The sequence below is a fragment of the Oncorhynchus masou genome, chromosome 28, assembly GCF_036934945.1.
Source record: "Oncorhynchus masou masou isolate Uvic2021 chromosome 28, UVic_Omas_1.1, whole genome shotgun sequence".
Lineage (NCBI taxonomy): Eukaryota > Metazoa > Chordata > Actinopteri > Salmoniformes > Salmonidae > Oncorhynchus > Oncorhynchus masou.
Genome location: NC_088239.1, coordinates 1,806,392 through 1,828,517, shown reverse-complemented (window position 1 = coordinate 1,828,517; position 22,126 = coordinate 1,806,392). Strand labels below are relative to the sequence as shown.

The window sequence follows — 22,126 nt, the reverse complement described above, 5'->3', positions numbered from 1 at the left end:
ACCACCAGTCATATTTACCACCAGTCATATTTACCACCAGTCAGTATATTACCACCAGTCAGTATATTACCACCAGTCATATATACCACCAGTCAGTATATTACCACCAGTCAGTATATTACCACCAGTATATATTACCACCAGTCAGTATATTACCAGTCAGTATATTACCATATTACCATATTACCAGTCAGTATATTACCACCAGTATATATTACCACCAGTCAGTATATTACCACCAGTATATTACCACCAGTCAGTATATTACCACCAGTCAGTATATTACCACCAGTATATTACCATCAGTATATTACTACCAGCCAGTATATTACCACCAGTCAGTATATTACCACCAGTCAGTATATTACCACCAGTCAGTATATTACCACCAGTCAGTATATTACCACCAGTCAGTATATTACCACCAGTCAGTATATTACCACCAGTATATTACCACCAGTCAGTATATTACCACCAGTCAGTATATTACCACCAGTCAGTATATTACCACCAGTCAGTATATTACCACCAGTCAGTATATTACCACCAGTCAGTATATTACCACCAGTCAGTATATTACCACCAGTCAGTATATTACCACCAGTATATTACCACCAGTCAGTATATTACCACCAGTATATTACCACCAGTCAGTATATTACCACCAGTATATTACCACCAGTCAGTATATTACCACCAGTATATTACCACCAGTCAGTATATTACCACCAGTCAGTATATTACCACCAGTCAGTATATTACCACCAGTCAGTATATTACCACCAGTCAGTATATACCACCAGTCAGTATATTACCACCAGTCAGTATATTACCACCAGTACCAGTATATTACCACCAGTCATATATACCACCAGTCAGTATATTATATTACCACCAGTCAGTATATTACCACCAGTATATTACCACCAGTCAGTATATTACCACCAGTCAGTATATTACCACCAGTACCAGTATATTACCACCAGTATATATTACCACCAGTCAGTATATTACCACCAGTATATTACCAGTATATTACCACCAGTCAGTATATTACCACCAGTCAGTATATTACCACCAGTCATATTACCACCAGTCAGTATATTACCACCAGTCATATATTACCACCAGTCCACCAGTATATTACCACCAGTCAGTATATTACCACCAGTATAGTATATTACCACCAGTCAGTATATTACCACCAGTCAGTATATTACCATCAGTCAGTATATTACCACCAGTCAGTATATTACCACCAGTATATTACCACCAGTATATTACCACCAGTCAGTATATTACCACCAGTATATACCACCAGTATATTACCAGTATATTACCACCAGTCAGTATATTACCACCAGTCAGTATATTACCACAGTATATTACCACCAGTATATTACCACCAGTCAGTATATTACCACCAGTCAGTATATTACCACCAGTCAGTATATTACCACCAGTATATTACCACCAGTATATATTACCACCAGTATATTACCACCAGTAGTATATTACCACCAGTCAGTATATTACCACCAGTCATATATTACCACCAGTCAGTATATTACCACCAGTCAGTATATTACCACCAGTCAGTATATTACCACCAGTCAGTATATTACCACCAGTCAGTATATTACCACCAGTCAGTATATTACCACCAGTCATATATTACCACCAGTCAGTATATTACCACCAGTCAGTATATTACCACCAGTCAGTATATTACCACCAGTAGTATATTACCACCAGTCAGTATATTACCACCAGTCAGTATATTACCACCAGTCAGTATATTACCACCAGTCAGTATATTACCACCAGTCAGTATATTACCACCAGTCAGTATATTACCACCAGTCAGTATATTACCACCAGTCAGTATATTACCACCAGTATATTACCAGTATATTACCACCAGTCAGTATATACCACCAGTCAGTATATTACCACCAGTCAGTATATTACCACCAGTCATATATTACCACCAGTCACCAGTATATTACCACCAGTATATTACAGTATATTACCACCAGTCAGTATATTACCACCAGTCAGTATATTACCACCAGTCAGTATATTACCACCAGTCAGTATATTACCACCAGTCAGTATATTACCACCAGTCAGTATATTACCACCAGTCATATATATTACCACCAGTCAGTATATTACCACCAGTATATTACCATATTACCACCAGTCAGTATATTACCACCAGTCAGTATATTACCACCAGTCAGTATATTACCACCAGTCAGTATATTACCACCAGTCAGTATATTACCACCAGTCAGTATATTACCACCAGTCAGTATATTACCACCAGTCAGTATATTACCACCAGTCAGTATATTACCACCAGTCAGTATATTACCACCAGTATATATTACCACCAGTCAGTATATTACCACCAGTCAGTATATTACCACCAGTCAGTATATTACCACCAGTCAGTATATTACCACCAGTATATTACCAGTATATTACCACCAGTCATATATTACCACCAGTCAGTATATTACCACCAGTCAGTATATTACCACCAGTCAGTATATTACCACCAGTCCAGTATATTACCACCAGTCCAGTATATTACCACCAGTCAGTATTACCACCAGTACCACCAGTCAGTATATTACCACCAGTATATATTACCACCAGTATATTACCACCAGTATATTACCACCAGTCAGTATATTACCAGTCAGTATATTACCACCAGTATATTTACCACCAGTCAGTATATTACCACCAGTCAGTATATTACCACCAGTCAGTATATTACCACCAGTCAGTATATTACCACCAGTCAGTATATTACCACCAGTCAGTATATTACCACCAGTAGTATTACCACCAGTCAGTATATTACCACCAGTCCAGTATATTACCACCAGTCAGTATATTACCACCAGTCAGTATATTACCACCAGTCAGTATATTACCACCAGTATATTACCACCAGTCAGTATATTACCACCAGTCAGTATATTACCACCAGTCAGTATATTACCACCAGTATATTACCATATATTACCACCAGTCCACCAGTATATTACCACCAGTCAGTATATTACCACCAGTCAGTATATTACCACCAGTCAGTATATACCACCAGTCAGTATATTACCACCAGTCAGTATATTACCACCCAGTCAGTATATTACCACCAGTCATATATTACCACCAGTCAGTATATTACCACCAGTCAGTATATTACCACCAGTATATTACCACCAGTCAGTATATTACCACCAGTCAGTATATTACCAGTATATTACCACCAGTCAGTATATTACCACCAGTCAGTATATTACCACCAGTCCACCAGTATATTACCACCAGTCAGTATATTACCACCAGTCAGTATATTACCACCAGTCAGTATATTACCACCAGTCATATATTACCACCAGTCAGTATATTACCACCAGTCAGTATATTACCACCAGTCAGTATATTACCACCAGTCAGTATATTACCACCAGTCAGTATATTACCACCAGTCAGTATATTACCACCAGTCAGTATATTACCACCAGTCAGTATATTACCACCAGTCAGTATATTACCACCAGTCAGTATATTACCACCAGTCAGTATATTACCACCAGTCAGTATATTACCAGTCAGTATATTACCACCAGTCAGTATATTCACCACCAGTCAGTATATTACCACCAGTATATTACCAGTCAGTATATTACCAGTCAGTATATTACCACCAGTATATTACCATATATTACCACCAGTCAGTATATTACCACAGTATATTACCACCAGTCAGTATATTACCACCAGTCAGTATATTACCACCAGTCAGTATATTACCACCAGTCAGTATATTACCAGTATAGTATATTACCACCAGTCAGTATATTACCACCAGTCAGTAGTATATTACCACCAGTCAGTATATTACCACCAGTCAGTATATTACCACCAGTCAGTATATTACCACCAGTCAGTATATTACCACCAGTATATTACCACCAGTCAGTATATTACCACCAGTCAGTATATTACCACCAGTCATATATTACCACCAGTCAGTATATTACCACCAGTATATATTACCACCAGTCAGTATATTACCACCAGTCAGTATATTACCACCAGTATATTACCACCAGTATATTACCACCAGTATATTACCACCAGTCAGTATATTACCACCAGTCAGTATATTACCACCAGTCAGTATATTACCACCAGTATATTACCACCAGTATATTACCACCAGTCAGTATATTACCACCAGTCAGTATATTACCATCAGTCAGTATATTACCACCAGTATATTACCACCAGTCAGTATATTACCACCAGTCAGTATATTACTACCAGTCAGTATATTACCACCAGTCAGTATATTACCACCAGTCAGTATATTACCACCAGTATATTACCACCAGTCATATTTACCACCAGTCAGTATATTACCACCAGTATATTTACCACCAGTCAGTATATTACCACCAGTCAGTATATTACCACCAGTCAGTATATTACCACCAGTATATTACCAGTATATTACCACCAGTATATTACCACCAGTATATTACCACCAGTATATTACCACCAGTCAGTATATTACCAGTCAGTATATTACCACCAGTCAGTATATTACCAGTCAGTATATTACCACCAGTCAGTATATTACCAGTCAGTATATTACCACCAGTCAGTATATTACCACCAGTCAGTATATTACCACCAGTCAGTATATTACCACCAGTCAGTATATTACCACCAGTATATTTACCACCAGTCAGTATATTACCACCAGTCAGTATATTACCACCAGTCAGTATATTACCACCAGTCAGTATATTACCACCAGTCAGTATATTACCACCAGTCATATTACCACCAGTCACCACCAGTCAGTATATTACCACCAGTCAGTATATTACCACCAGTATATTACCACCAGTATATTACCACCAGTCAGTATATTACCACAGTATATTACCAGTCCAGTATATTACCACCAGTCAGTATATTACCACCAGTCAGTATATTACCACCAGTCAGTATATTACCACCAGTCAGTATATTACCACCAGTCACCACCAGTCAGTATATTACCACCAGTCAGTATATTACCACCAGTCAGTATATTACCACCAGTCAGTATATTACCACCAGTCAGTATATTACCACCAGTATATTACCACCAGTATATATTACCACCAGTCAGTATATTACCACCAGTCAGTATATTACCACCAGTCATATATTACCACCAGTCAGTATATTACCACCAGTCAGTATATTACCACCAGTCAGTATATTACCAGTCAGTATATATTACCACCAGTCAGTATATTACCACCAGTATATTACAGTATATTACCACCAGTCCAGTATATTACCACCAGTCAGTATATTACCACCAGTCCAGTATATTACCACCAGTCAGTATATTACCACCAGTCAGTATATTACCACCAGTATATTACAGTCATATATTACCACCAGTCAGTATATTACCACCAGTCAGTATATTACCACCAGTCAGTATATTACCACCAGTCAGTATATTACCACCAGTATATTACCACCAGTATATTACCACCAGTCAGTATATTACCACCAGTATATTACCACCAGTCAGTATATTACCACCAGTATATTACCACCAGTATATTACCACCAGTCAGTATATTACCACCAGTATATTACCACCAGTATATTACCACCAGTATATTACTACCAGTATATTACCACCAGTCAGTATATTACCACCAGTCAGTATATTACCACCAGTATATTACCACCAGTCAGTATATTACCACCAGTCAGTATATTACCACCAGTCAGTATATTACCACCAGTCAGTATATTACCACCAGTCAGTATATTACCACCAGTCAGTATATTACCACCAGTCAGTATATTACCACCAGTCAGTATATTACCAGCAGTATATTACCACCAGTCAGTATATTACCACCAGTCAGTATATTACCACCAGTCAGTATATTACCACCAGTCAGTATATTACCACCAGTCAGTATATTACCACCAGTCAGTATATTACCACCAGTCAGTATATTACCACCAGTCAGTATATTACCACCAGTCAGTATATTACCACCAGTCAGTATATTACCAGTCAGTATATTACCACCAGTCAGTATATTACCACCAGTATATTACAGTATATTACCACCAGTATATTACCACCAGTCAGTATATTACCACCAGTCAGTATATTACCACCAGTATATTACCACCAGTCAGTATATACCACCAGTCAGTATATTACCACCAGTCAGTATATTACCACCAGTATATTACCACCAGTCAGTATATTACCACCAGTCAGTATATTACCACCAGTCAGTATATTACCACCAGTCAGTATATTACCACCAGTCAGTATATTACCACCAGTCAGTATATTACCACCAGTCAGTATATTACCACCAGTCAGTATATTACCACCAGTCAGTATATTACCACCAGTCAGTATATTACCACCAGTATATTACCACCAGTATATTACCAGTCAGTATATTACCACCAGTCAGTATATTACCACCAGTCAGTATATTACCACCAGTCAGTATATTACCACCAGTCAGTATATTACCACCAGTCCAGTATATTACCACCAGTCAGTATATTACCACCAGTCAGTATATTACCACCAGTATATTACCACCAGTCAGTATATTACCACCAGTCCACCAGTCAGTATATTACCACCAGTCAGTATATTACCACCAGTATATTACCACCAGTCAGTATATTACCACCAGTATATTACCACCAGTCAGTATATTACCACCAGTCAGTATATTACCACCAGTCAGTATATTACCACCAGTCAGTATATTACCACCAGTCAGTATATTACCACCAGTATATTACCACCAGTATATTACCACCAGTCAGTATATTACCACCAGTCAGTATATTACCACCAGTCAGTATATTACCACCAGTATATTACCACCAGTCAGTATATTACCACCAGTCAGTATATTACCACCAGTCAGTATATTACCACCAGTCAGTATATTACCAGTCAGTATATTACCAGTCAGTATATTACCACCAGTCAGTATATTACCACCAGTCAGTATATTACCACCAGTCAGTATATTACCACCAGTCAGTATATTACCACCAGTCAGTATATTACCACCAGTCAGTATATTACCACCAGTCAGTATATTACCACCAGTATATTACCACCAGTCAGTATATTACCACCAGTATATTACCACCAGTCAGTATATTACCACCAGTATATTACCACCAGTATATTACTACCAGTATATTACCACCAGTATATTACCACCATTCAGTAAATTACCACCAGTCAGTATATTACCACCAGTATATTACCACCAGTCAGTATATTACCACCAGTCAGTATATTACCACCAGTATATATACCACCAGTCAGTATATTACCACCAGTAGTATATTACCACCAGTTACCACCCACCAGTCAGTATATTACCACCAGTCAGTATATTACCACCAGTATATATTACCACCAGTCAGTATATTACCACCAGTCAGTATATTACCACCAGTCAGTATACCACCAGTTATATTACCACCAGTCAGTATATTACCACCAGTCAGTATATTACCACCAGTCAGTATATTACCACCAGTATATTACAGTATATTACCACCAGTCAGTATATTACCACCAGTATATTACCACCAGTATATTACCACCAGTCAGTATTACCACCAGTCAGTATATTACCACCAGTAGTATATACCAGTCAGTATATTACCACCAGTATATTACCACCAGTCAGTATATTACCACCAGTATATTACCACCAGTCACGTATATTACCACCAGTATATTACCACCAGTCAGTATATTACCCAGTCAGTATATTACCACCAGTATATTACCACCAGTCATATATTACCACCAGTCAGTATATTACCACCAGTCAGTATATACCACCAGTCAGTATATTACCACCAGTCAGTATATTACCACCAGTCAGTATATTACCAGTATATTACCACCAGTCAGTATATTACCACCAGTATATTACCACCAGTCAGTATATTACCACCAGTCAGTATATTACCACCAGTCAGTATATTACCACCAGTATATTACCACCAGTCAGTATATTACCACCAGTATATTACCACCAGTCAGTATATTACCACCAGTCAGTATATTACCACCAGTCAGTATATTACCACCAGTCAGTATATTACCACCAGTCAGTATATTACCACCAGTCAGTATATTACCACCAGTCAGTATATTACCACCAGTCAGTATATTACCACCAGACAGTATATTACCACCAGTATATTACCACCAGTCAGTATATTACCACCAGTCAGTATATTACCACCAGTCAGTATATTACCACCAGTCAGTATATTACCACCAGTCAGTATATTACCACCAGTCAGTATATTACCACCAGTCAGTATATTACCACCAGTATATTACCACCAGTATATATACCACCCAGTCAGTATATTACCACCAGTCAGTATATTACCACCAGTCAGTATATTACCACCAGTCAGTATATTACCACCAGTCAGTATATTACCACCAGTCAGTATATTACCACCAGTCAGTATATTACCACCAGTCAGTATATTACCACCAGTATATTACAGTATATTACCACCAGTCAGTATATTACCACCCACCAGTCAGTATATTACCACCAGTATAGTATATTACCACCAGTCAGTATATTACCACCAGTCAGTATATTACCACCAGTCAGTATATTACCACCAGTCAGTATATTACCACCAGTCAGTATATTACCACCAGTATATATTACCACCAGTCAGTATATTACCACCAGTCAGTATATTACCACCAGTCAGTATATTACCACCAGTCAGTATATTACCACCAGTCAGTATATTACCACCAGTCAGTATATTACCAGTATATTACCACCAGTACCACCAGTCAGTATATTACCACCAGTCAGTATATTACCACCAGTCAGTATATTACCACCAGTCAGTATATTACCATCAGTCAGTATATTACCACCAGTATATTACCACCAGTCAGTATATTACCACCAGTATATTACCAGTATATTACCACCAGTCATATATTACCACCAGTCAGTATATTACCACCAGTCAGTATATTACCACCAGTATATTACCACCAGTATATTACCACCAGTCAGTATATTACCACCAGTCAGTATATTACCAACAGTCAGTATATTACCACCAGTATATTACCACCAGTATATTACCACCAGTATATTACCAGTATATTACCACCAGTCAGTATATTACCACCAGTATATTACCACCAGTCAGTATATTACCACCAGTATATTACCACCAGTCAGTATATTACCACCAGTCAGTATATTACCACCAGTATATTACCACCAGTCAGTATATTACCACCAGTCAGTATATTACCACCAGTCAGTATATTACCACCAGTCAGTATATTACCACCAGTCAGTATATTACCACCAGTCAGTATATTACCACCAGTCAGTATATTACCAGTATATTACAGTATATTACCACCAGTCAGTATATTACCACCAGTCCAGTCAGTATATTACCACCAGTCAGTATATTACCACCAGTCAGTATATTACCACCAGTCAGTATATTACCACCAGTCAGTATATTACCACCAGTCAGTATATTACCACCAGTCATATATTACCACCAGTCAGTATATTACCACCAGTCAGTATATTACCACCAGTCAGTATATTACCACCAGTCAGTATATTACCACCAGTCAGTATATACAGTCAGTATATTACCACCAGTCAGTATATTACCACCAGTCAGTATATTACCACCAGTCATATATTACCACCAGTCAGTATATTACCACCAGTATATTACCACCAGTCAGTATATTACCACCAGTCAGTATATTACCACCAGTCCACCAGTATATATTACCACCAGTATATTACCACCAGTCAGTATATTACCACCAGTCAGTATATTACCACCAGTCAGTATATTACCACCAGTATATTACCACCAGTCCACCAGTATATTACCACCATTACCACCAGTCAGTATATTACCACCAGTCAGTATATTACCACCAGTCAGTATATTACCACCAGTATATTACCACCAGTCAGTATATTACCACAGTCAGTATATTACCACCAGTCAGTATATTACCACCAGTCAGTATATTACCACCAGTCAGTATATTACCACCAGTATATTACCACCAGTATATTACCACCAGTCAGTATATTACCACCAGTCAGTATATTACCACCAGTCAGTATATTACCACCAGTCAGTATATTACCACCAGTATATTACCACCAGTCAGTATATTACCACCAGTCAGTATATTACAGTCAGTATATTACCACCACCCACCAGTCAGTATATTACCACCAGTCAGTATATTACCACCAGTCAGTATATTACCACCAGTCAGTATATTACCACCAGTCAGTATATTACCACCAGTATATTACCACCAGTCAGTATATTACCACCATTCAGTATATTACCACCAGTCAGTATATTACCACCAGTCAGTATATTACCACCAGTCAGTATATTACCACCAGTCAGTATATTACCACCAGTCAGTATATTACCACCAGTCAGTATATTACTACCAGTCAGTATATTACCACCAGTCAGTATATTACCACCAGTCAGTATATTACCACCAGTCAGTATATTACCACCAGTCAGTATATTACCACCAGTATATTACCACCAGTCAGTATATTACCACCAGTCAGTATATTACCACCAGTATATTACCACCAGTATATTACCACCAGTCAGTATATTACCACCAGTATATTACCACCAGTCAGTATATTACCACCAGTCAGTATATTACCACCAGTCAGTATATTACCACCAGTCAGTATTACCACCAGTCAGTATATTACCACCAGTATATTACCAGTATATTACCACCAGTCAGTATATTACCACCAGTCAGTATATTACCACCAGTCAGTATATTACCACCAGTCAGTATATTACCACCAGTCCAGTATATTACCACCAGTCAGTATACCACCAGTCAGTATATTACCACCAGTCAGTATATTACCACCAGTCATATATTACCACCAGTCAGTATATTACCACCAGTCAGTATATTACCACCAGTATATTACCACCAGTATATATTACCACCAGTCAGTATATTACCATCAGTCAGTATATTACCACCAGTATATTACCACCAGTCAGTATATTACCACCAGTATATTACCAGTCAGTATATTACCACCAGTCAGTATATTACCACCAGTATATTACCACCAGTATATTACCACCAGTATATATTACCACCAGTATATTACCACCAGTCAGTATATTACCACCAGTATATTACCACCAGTCAGTATATTACCACCAGTCAGTATATTACCACCAGTCAGTATATTACCACCAGTCCACCAGTCAGTATATTACCACCAGTCAGTATATTACCACCAGTCAGTATATTACCACCAGTCAGTATATTACCACCAGTCAGTATATTACCACCAGTCAGTATATTACCACCAGTCAGTATATTACCACCAGTCAGTATATTACCACCAGTCAGTATATTACCACCAGTCATATATTACCACCAGTCAGTATATTACCACCAGTCAGTATATTACCACCAGTCAGTATATTACCACCAGTCAGTATATTACCACCAGTCATATATTACCACCAGTCAGTATATTACCACCAGTCAGTATATTACCACCAGTCAGTATATTACCACCAGTCAGTATATTACCACCAGTCAGTATATTACCACCAGTCATATATTACCACCAGTCAGTATATTACCACCAGTCAGTATACCACCAGTCAGTATATTACCACCAGTATATTACCACCAGTCAGTATATTACCACCAGTCAGTATATTACCACCAGTCAGTATATTACCACCAGTCAGTATATTACCACCAGTATATTACCACCAGTCAGTATATTACCACCAGTATATTACCACCAGTCAGTATATTACCACCAGTCAGTATATTACCACCAGTCAGTATATTACCACCAGTCAGTATATTACCACCAGTCAGTATATTACCACCAGTCAGTATATTACCACCAGTATATTACCACCAGTCAGTATATTACCACCAGTATATTACCACCAGTCAGTATATTACCACCAGTATATTACCACCAGTCAGTATATTACCACCAGTATATTACCACCAGTCAGTATATTACCACCAGTCAGTATATTACCACCAGTCAGTATATTACCACCAGTCAGTATATTACCACCAGTCAGTATATTACCACCAGTCAGTATATTACCACCAGTCAGTATATTACCACCAGTCAGTATATTACCACCAGTCAGTATATTACCACCAGTCAGTATATTACCACCAGTCAGTATATTACCACCAGTCAGTATATTACCACCAGTCAGTATATTACCACCAGTCAGTATATTACCACCAGTCAGTATATTACCACCAGTATATTACCACCAGTATATTACCACCAGTCAGTATATTACCACCAGTCAGTATATTACCACCAGTCAGTATATTACCACCAGTCAGTATATTACCACCAGTCAGTATATTACCACCAGTATATTACCACCAGTATATTACCACCAGTCAGTATATTACCACCAGTCAGTATATTACCACCAGTCAGTATATTACCACCAGTCAGTATATTACCACCAGTCAGTATATTACCAGCAGTATATTACCACCAGTCAGTATATTACCACCAGTCAGTATATTACCACCAGTCAGTATATTACCACCAGTCAGTATATTACCACCAGTCAGTATATTACCACCAGTCAGTATATTACCACCAGTCAGTATATTACCACCAGTCATATTACCACCAGTCAGTATATTACCAGTCAGTATATTACCACCAGTCAGTATATTACCACCAGTATATATTACCACCAGTCAGTATATTACCACCAGTATATTACCACCAGTCAGTATATACACCAGTCAGTATATTACCACCAGTCAGTATATTACCACCAGTCAGTATATTACCACCAGTCAGTATATTACCACCAGTCAGTATATTACCACCAGTCAGTATATTACCACCAGTCAGTATATTACCACCAGTCAGTATATTACCACCAGTCAGTATATTACCACCAGTCAGTATATTACCACCAGTCAGTATATTACCACCAGTATATTACCAGTATATTACCACCAGTCAGTATATTACCACCAGTCAGTATATTACCACCAGTCAGTATATTACCACCAGTCAGTATATTACCACCAGTCAGTATATTACCACCAGTATATTACCACCAGTATATTACCACCAGTCAGTATATTACCACCAGTATATTACCACCAGTCAGTATATTACCACCAGTCAGTATATTACCATCAGTCAGTATATTACCACCAGTCAGTATATTACCACCAGTATATTACCACCAGTATATTACCACCAGTATATTACCACCAGTATATTACCACCAGTCAGTATATTACCACCAGTCAGTATATTACCACCAGTATATTACCACCAGTCAGTATATTACCACCAGTCAGTATATTACCACCAGTATATTACCACCAGTATATTACCACCAGTCAGTATATTACCACCAGTCAGTATATTACTACCAGTCAGTATATTACCACCAGTCAGTATATTACCACCAGTATATTACTACCAGTATATTACCACCAGTATATTACCACCAGTATATTACCACCAGTATATTACCACCAGTCAGTATATTACCACCAGTCCACCAGTATATTACCACCAGTCAGTATATTACCACCAGTCAGTATATTACCACCAGTATATTACAGTATATTACCACCAGTCATATTACCACCAGTATATTACCACCAGTCAGTATATTACCACCAGTATATTACCACCAGTCAGTATATTACCACCAGTCAGTATATTACCACCAGTCAGTATATTACCACCAGTCAGTATATTACCACCAGTATATTACCACATATATTACCACCAGTCCACCAGTATATATTACCACCAGTATATTACCACCAGTATATTACCCACCAGTATATTACCACCAGTATATTACCAGTATATTACCACCAGTATATTACCACCAGTCAGTATATTACCACCAGTCAGTATATTACCACCAGTCCAGTCAGTATATTACCACCAGTCAGTATATTACCACCAGTCAGTATATTACCACCAGTCAGTATATTACCACCAGTCAGTATATTACCACCAGTCAGTATATTACCACCAGTCAGTATACCACCACCACCAGTATATTACCACCAGTATATTACCACCCACCAGTATATTACCACCAGTATATTACCACCAGTCAGTATATTACCACCAGTCAGTATATTACCACCAGTATATTACCACCAGTCAGTATATTACCACCAGTCAGTATATTACCACCAGTCAGTATATTACCAGCAGTATATTACTACCAGTCAGTATATTACCACCAGTATATTACCACCAGTATATTACCACCAGTCAGTATATTACCACCAGTCAGTATATTACCACCAGTCAGTATATTACTACCAGTCAGTATATTACCACCAGTATATTACCACCAGTCAGTATATTACCACCAGTCAGTATATTACCACCAGTCTATAACCACCAGTCAGTATATTACCACCAGTCAGTATATTACCACCAGTCAGTATATTACCACCAGTCCACCAGTATATTACCACCAGTCAGTATATTACCACCAGTCAGTATATTACCACCAGTCCAGTATATTACCACCAGTCAGTATATTACCACCAGTCAGTATATTACCACCAGTATATTACCACCAGTCAGTATATTACCACCAGTATATTACCACCAGTCATATTACCACCAGTCAGTATATTACCACCAGTCAGTATATTACCACCAGTCAGTATATTACCACCAGTCCAGTATATTACCACCAGTATATTACCAGTATATTACCACCAGTATATATTACCAGTATATTACCACCAGTCAGTATATTACCACCAGTATATTACCACCAGTCAGTATTTACCACCAGTTTATTATTACCAGACCAGTATATTATTACCAGTTGATTAGTCCAGTATATTACCACCAGAGTCAGGTGCTTCCACCAGTATATTACCACCAGTCATTTCCACCAGTATATTACCTGTCTCTGTGCTAGTTATTACCAGTCAGTAGGCTATATTACCACCAGTTCTGTTTATTACCACCAGTATATTACCACCAGTCAGTATATTAAACAGTGAGTATATTACCAGTTTCAGTATATTACCACTAAACAGTCAGTATATTACCACCAGTCAGTATATTACACCAGTCATATATTACCACCAGTATATTACCACCAGTCAGTATATTACCACCAGTCAGTATATTACCACCAGTCAGTATATTACCACCAGTCAGTATATTACCACCAGTCAGTATATTACCACCAGTATATTACCACCAGTATATTACCACCAGTCAGTATATTACCACCAGTCAGTATATTACCACCAGTATATTACCACCAGTCAGTATATTACCACCAGTATATTACCACCAGTATATTACCACCAGTATATTACCACCAGTCAGTATATTACCACCAGTCAGTATATTACCACCAGTATATTACCACCAGTCAGTATATTACCACCAGTCAGTATATTACCACCAGTCTATTACCACCAGTATATTACCACCAGTATATTACCACCAGTCAGTATATTACCACCAGTCAGTATATTACCCAGTCCCAGTATATTACCACCAGTCAGTATATTACCACCAGTATATTACCACCAGTCAGTATATTACCACCAGTCAGTATATTACCACCAGTCAGTATATTACCACCAGTCAGTATATTACCACCAGTCAGTATATTACCACCAGTCAGTATATTACCACCAGTCAGTATATTACCACCAGTCATATATTACCACCAGTCAGTATATTACCACCAGTCAGTATATTACCACCAGTCAGTATATTACCACCAGTCAGTATATTACCACCAGTCAGTATATTACCACCAGTCAGTATATTACCACCAGTCAGTATATTACCACCAGTAAGTATATTACCACCAGTCAGTATATTACCACCAGTCAGTATATTACTACCAGTATATTACCACCAGTCAGTATATTACCACCAGTCAGTATATTACCACCAGTCAGTATATTACCACCAGTCAGTATATTACCACCAGTCAGTATATTACCACCAGTCAGTATATTACCACCAGTCAGTATATTACCACCAGTATATTACCACCAGTCAGTATATTACCACCAGTCAGTATATTACCACCAGTCAGTATATTACCACCAGTCAGTATATTACCACCAGTATATTACCACCAGTCAGTATATTACCACCAGTCAGTATATTACCACCAGTCAGTATATTACCACCAGTCAGTATATTACCACCAGTCAGTATATTACCACCAGTCAGTATATTACCACCAGTCAGTATATTACCACCAGTCAGTATATTACCACCAGTCAGTATATTACCACCAGTCAGTATATTACCACCAGTCAGTATATTACCACCAGTCAGTATATTACCACCAGTATATTACCACCAGTCAGTATATTACCACCAGTCAGTATATTACCACCAGTCAGTATATTACCAGTATATATTACCACCAGTCAGTACCCAGTCAGTATATTACCACCAGTATATATTACCACCAGTATATTACCACCAGTATATTACCACCAGTATATTACCACCAGTCAGTATATTACCACCAGTCAGTATATTACCACCAGTCAGTATATTACCACCAGTCAGTATATTACCACCAGTCAGTATATTACCACCAGTATATTACCACCAGTATATTACCACCAGTATATTACCACCAGTCAGTATATTACCACCAGTCATATTTACCACCAGTCAGTATATTACCACCAGTCAGTATATTACCACCAGTATATTACCACCAGTCAGTATATTACCACCAGTCAGTATATTACCAGTCAGTATATTACCACCAGTCAGTATATTACCACCAGTCAGTATATTACCACCAGTCAGTATACCACCAGTCAGTATATTACCACCAGTATATTACCACCAGTATATTACCACCAGTATATTACCACCAGTCAGTATATTACCACCAGTATATATTACCACCAGTATATTACCACCAGTATATTACTACAGTATATTACCACCAGTCAGTATATTACCACCAGTATATAACCACCAGTATATTACCACCAGTCAGTATATTACCACCAGTCAGTATATTACCACCAGTCAGTATATTACCACCAGTCAGTATATTACCACCAGTCAGTATATTACCACCAGTCAGTATATTACCACCAGTCAGTATATTACCACCAGTCAGTATATTACCACCAGTATATTACCACCAGTCAGTATATTACCACCAGTCAGTATATTACCACCAGTCAGTATATTACCACCAGTATATTACCACCAGTATATTACCACCAGTATATTACTACCAGTATATTACCACCAGTCAGTATATTACCACCAGTATATTACCACCAGTATATTACCACCAGTATATTACCACCAGTATATTACTACCAGTATATTACCACCAGTATATTACCATCAGTCAGTATATTACCACCAGTATATTACCACCAGTATATTACCACCAGTATATTACCACCAGTATATTACCACCAGTATATTACTACCAGTATATTACCACCAGTCAGTATATTACCACCAGTCAGTATATTACCACCAGTCAGTATATTACCACCAGTATATTACCACCAGTATATTACCACCAGTATATTACCACCAGTATATTACCACCAGTATATTACCACCAGTCAGTATATTACCACCAGTCAGTATATTACCACCAGTATATTACCACCAGTATATTTACCACCAGTATATATTACCACCAGTATATTACCACCAGTCAGTATATTACCACCAGTCAGTATATTACCACCAGTATATTACCACCAGTATATTACCACCAGTAAATTACCACCAGTATATTACTACCAGTATATTACCACCAGTCAGTATATTACTACCAGTCAGTATATTACCACCAGTCAGTATATTACCACCAGTATATTACCACCAGTATATTACCACCAGTATATTACCACCAGTATATTACCACCAGTATATTACTACCAGTATATTACCATCAGTCAGTATATTACCACCAGTCAGTATATTACTACCAGTATATTACCACCAGTCAGTATATTACCACCAGTCAGTATATTACCACCAGTATATTACCACCAGTCAGTATATTACCACCAGTATATTACCACCAGTCAGTATATTAGCACCAGTATATTACCACCAGTATATTACTACCAGTCAGTATATTACCACCAGTCAGTATATTACCACCAGTCAGTATATTACTACCAGTATATTACCACCAGTCAGTATATTACCAGTCAGTATATTACCACCAGTCAGTATATTACCACCAGTCAGTATATTACCACCAGTATATTACCACCAGTCAGTATATTACTACCATTCAGTATATTACCACCAGTATATTACCACCTGTCATATTACTTACCAGTGTGTTTTACCACCAGTATATTACCACCAGTGTATATTACCACCATTATGTATATATTTTCGTTTTGGGGTTTGTATATTTGGGATTCAGTTGATTATGTGTGTGGTGTTTATTAGGTTGGCTGCCTCAGAGGCGGTTCTCAATCAGAGTCAGGTGCTTCCAGTCAGTATATTACCTGTATTTACGCTTTGCATTTCGTGGGTGATTGTTCCTGTCTCTGTATAGTTTCACCAGTCAGGCTGTATTAGGTTTTGTTCTGTTTTGTTGTTTTTTTGTATTTAATAGTTATTACCACCAGTCAGTATATTACCTTTCACTTAATAAACATGAGTAACTTACCACGTCAGTATATTACATTTCAGTATATTACCACCTCCTTCAACTAAACAAGTCAGTATATTACCACCAGTCAGTATATTACTACCAGTCAGTATATTACCACCAGTCAGTATATTACCACCAGTCAGTATATTACCACCAGTCAGTATATTACCACCAGTCAGTATATTACCACCAGTCAGTATATTACCACCAGTATATTACCACCAGTCAGTATATTATTACCACCAGTCAGTATATTACCACCAGTCAGTCAGTATATTACCACCAGTATATATTACCACCAGTATATTACCACCAGTATATTACCACCAGTATATTACCACCAGTCAGTATATTACCACCAGTCAGTATATTACCACCAGTCAGTATATTACCACCAGTCAGTATATTACCACCAGTATATTACCACCAGTCAGTATATTACCACCAGTATATTACCACCAGTATATTACCACCAGTATATTACCACCAGTCAGTATATTACCACCAGTCAGTATATTACCACCAGTCAGTATATTACCACCAGTCAGTATATTACCACCAGTCAGTATATTACCACCAGTCTATTACCACCAGTATATTACCACCAGTATATTACCACCAGTCAGTATATTACCACCAGTCAGTATATTATCACCAGTCAGTATATTACCACCAGTATATTACCACCAGTCAGTATATTACCACCAGTATATTACCACCAGTCAGTATATTACCACCAGTCAGTATATTATCACCAGTCAGTATATTACCACCAGTCAGTATATTACCACCAGTATATTACCACCAGTCAGTATATTACCACCAGTCAGTATATTACCACCAGTATATTACCACCAGTCAGTATATTACCACCAGTATATTACTACCAGTCAGTATATTACCACCAGTCAGTATATTACCACCAGTCAGTATATTACCACCAGTCAGTATATTACCACCAGTATATTACCACCAGTCAGTATATTACCACCAGTCAGTATATTACCACCAGTCAGTATATTACCACCAGTATATTACCACCAGTCAGTATATTACCACCAGTATATTACCACCAGTATATTACCACCAGTCAGTATATTACCACCAGTATATTACTACCAGTATATTACCACCAGTCAGTATATTACCACCAGTATATTACTACCAGTATATTACCACCAGTCAGTATATTACCACCAGTCAGTATATTCCCTCCAGTCAGTAATGTAGTCATGTTTAACTCTGACCTCTGTCCTTCTCCAGTGTTCTCTGATCTGCTGAAGGAACATGGATGTGTCTGGGGGCCAGCAGCAGTATGGAGGATCTAAGAAGAGGGTGAAGATCCACCCCAATACCGTCACAGTGAAATACGCCTCCCACTTCCCCCAGCCTGGAGACGAGGGTTACGACGATGCTCCGTCCTTTGAGGACTTTGATTCATTTGCGAATGCCAGCCCTGCTAAGAGACTGGTGACAGACAGTAGTAGGAAGACCATGGAGACCCCCAGGACGCTATGGGGAGGGGTGGAGCCCCAGAGCCGTGACAAGGGGGTCGGGGGGCAGCTGGCTAGCTTCGGGGAGGCCAACTTCCTGGCGTCCCGGGTCACCTGGATGGCGTTGTTCGGGGCAGCGGTTGCTCACGGCTGCGTTGCTCTGATCACACGGCTGGCGGCAGACCGCTCCAAAGTGCCGTCCCTGGAGCTGATCTTCATCCGGTCTGTGATCCAGGTCCTGTCCATCACAGTGGTGTTTTATAACCAGGAGGAACCCTTCGGCCCGAAGGGGTACCGCCTCCGGCTCTTCTTCTATGGTGTCTGCAACGTCATCTCCATCACCTGCGCCTACACCGCCTTCGCCATCGTGCCGCCCAGCAACGGTACCATCATGTGGCGCGCAACCACCACGGTGTTCAGCGGCGTGATGGCCTTCCTGTTGTTAGACGAGAGGCTGGGCTACACGGACGTGGTGACGGTGGTGGGCAGCGTGTTCGGCCTGTGTCTCGTCATGATCCCCAATGTGGCCGACGAGGAGAAGTCCCGCCTCACCTTCTGGAAGGAGGCGTTCGGCTACACCATGACGGTGATGGCCGGCCTCACCGGAGCCCTGTCCATGATCGTCTACCGGGCCATCAAGGAGCGCGTCAGCATGTGGACAGCCCTGTTCACGTTCGGCTGGACGGGCACGGTGTGGGGCGCCTCCACCATGTTCGTTATGCAGGAGCCGATCATCCCCCTGGATGGGGAGACGTGGGGCTACCTCACGGGGATCTGTATCTGTTCCACCGTGGCGTTCCTGGGGGTCTATTACGCCCTCAACAAGTTCCACCCCGCCCTGGTGAGCACTGTGCAGCACCTGGAGATAGTTGTGGCCATGTTGCTTCAGCTCATGGTGCTGCGCATGGTCCCCTCCATCTACGACGTCATCGGGGGGCTGGTCATCATGGCCAGTGTGTTTACTCTAATGGGAGTGAAGCTATACAGGGTCAGCCGGGCTGTACGGCAGGACTACCAGGAGATACTGAACTCACCCATCAAATAGAGTCTGGAGTTCTGATTCAAGATCAGTTTGGCCCTATAGACCATAATGCATAAGATTACATGGACAGGGGTTAAACAGATTGTAGACCTCCACTTCTACTCTCTCGATATATTTAGAATTGTGGTGGTCATTAACTTGGCGGAGTGTCAACTTGTGTGCAATGTCTTTGCTGAAGTTCTATTTGTCTGTGAAAAGATATTCCACGATGAAACGGTTTGTTCTGATAGCTTTGATTTCATGTCAACTGTGATGAAGAAGAGTGTCAAAGTAACATGTGTTGTTTAGATTGTATGATACTTTCTGTACCTTAACTTTACAGCTATGGCGTAAATATGTGTCAGAGATATTCAGGTTGTGTCTGTCTCTGCTAGATGACCAGCATCTAAATAAGATACTAGATACTACTGCTGCTGACAGTGTGTTAACAGGGCCGTGTTGACAAGGTGATAAATCATCTTCCTTTGTTTCCTGCATAAGGGTGTATCTTTTATCTCACACTATCACAGTGTCTGCTACGCAGAACCCACTGGTTAAAATACACTCATGTTCATTTATTAATAGTGAAAGAAAGAAAAAAACACAGGCTGCGTTTCAGAATGTCATAAATGAACTTCTGTTGATCTCTGGAGAAGATGAAAACAGTAGTCTAAATCAAATACTACAGATTGTATATACTACAGATTGTATA

General features: G+C 39.0%; 1 protein-coding gene across 1 annotated transcript in view; it reads left to right on the top strand.

Annotated features, from left to right (window-relative positions):
• The window catches only part of LOC135518488 (solute carrier family 35 member G2-like), a 47,787-nt gene extending 25,884 nt beyond the window's left edge, over nucleotides 1-21,903 (top strand). The window contains exon 2 of the mRNA XM_064943659.1: nucleotides 20,164-21,903. Coding sequence (XP_064799731.1) covers nucleotides 20,188-21,438 — 1,251 coding nt within the window. The 5' untranslated portion in view covers nucleotides 20,164-20,187 and the 3' untranslated portion in view covers nucleotides 21,439-21,903. The remainder of the gene's footprint in view (nucleotides 1-20,163) is intronic.
• Nucleotides 21,904-22,126: the final 223 nt, after the last annotated feature.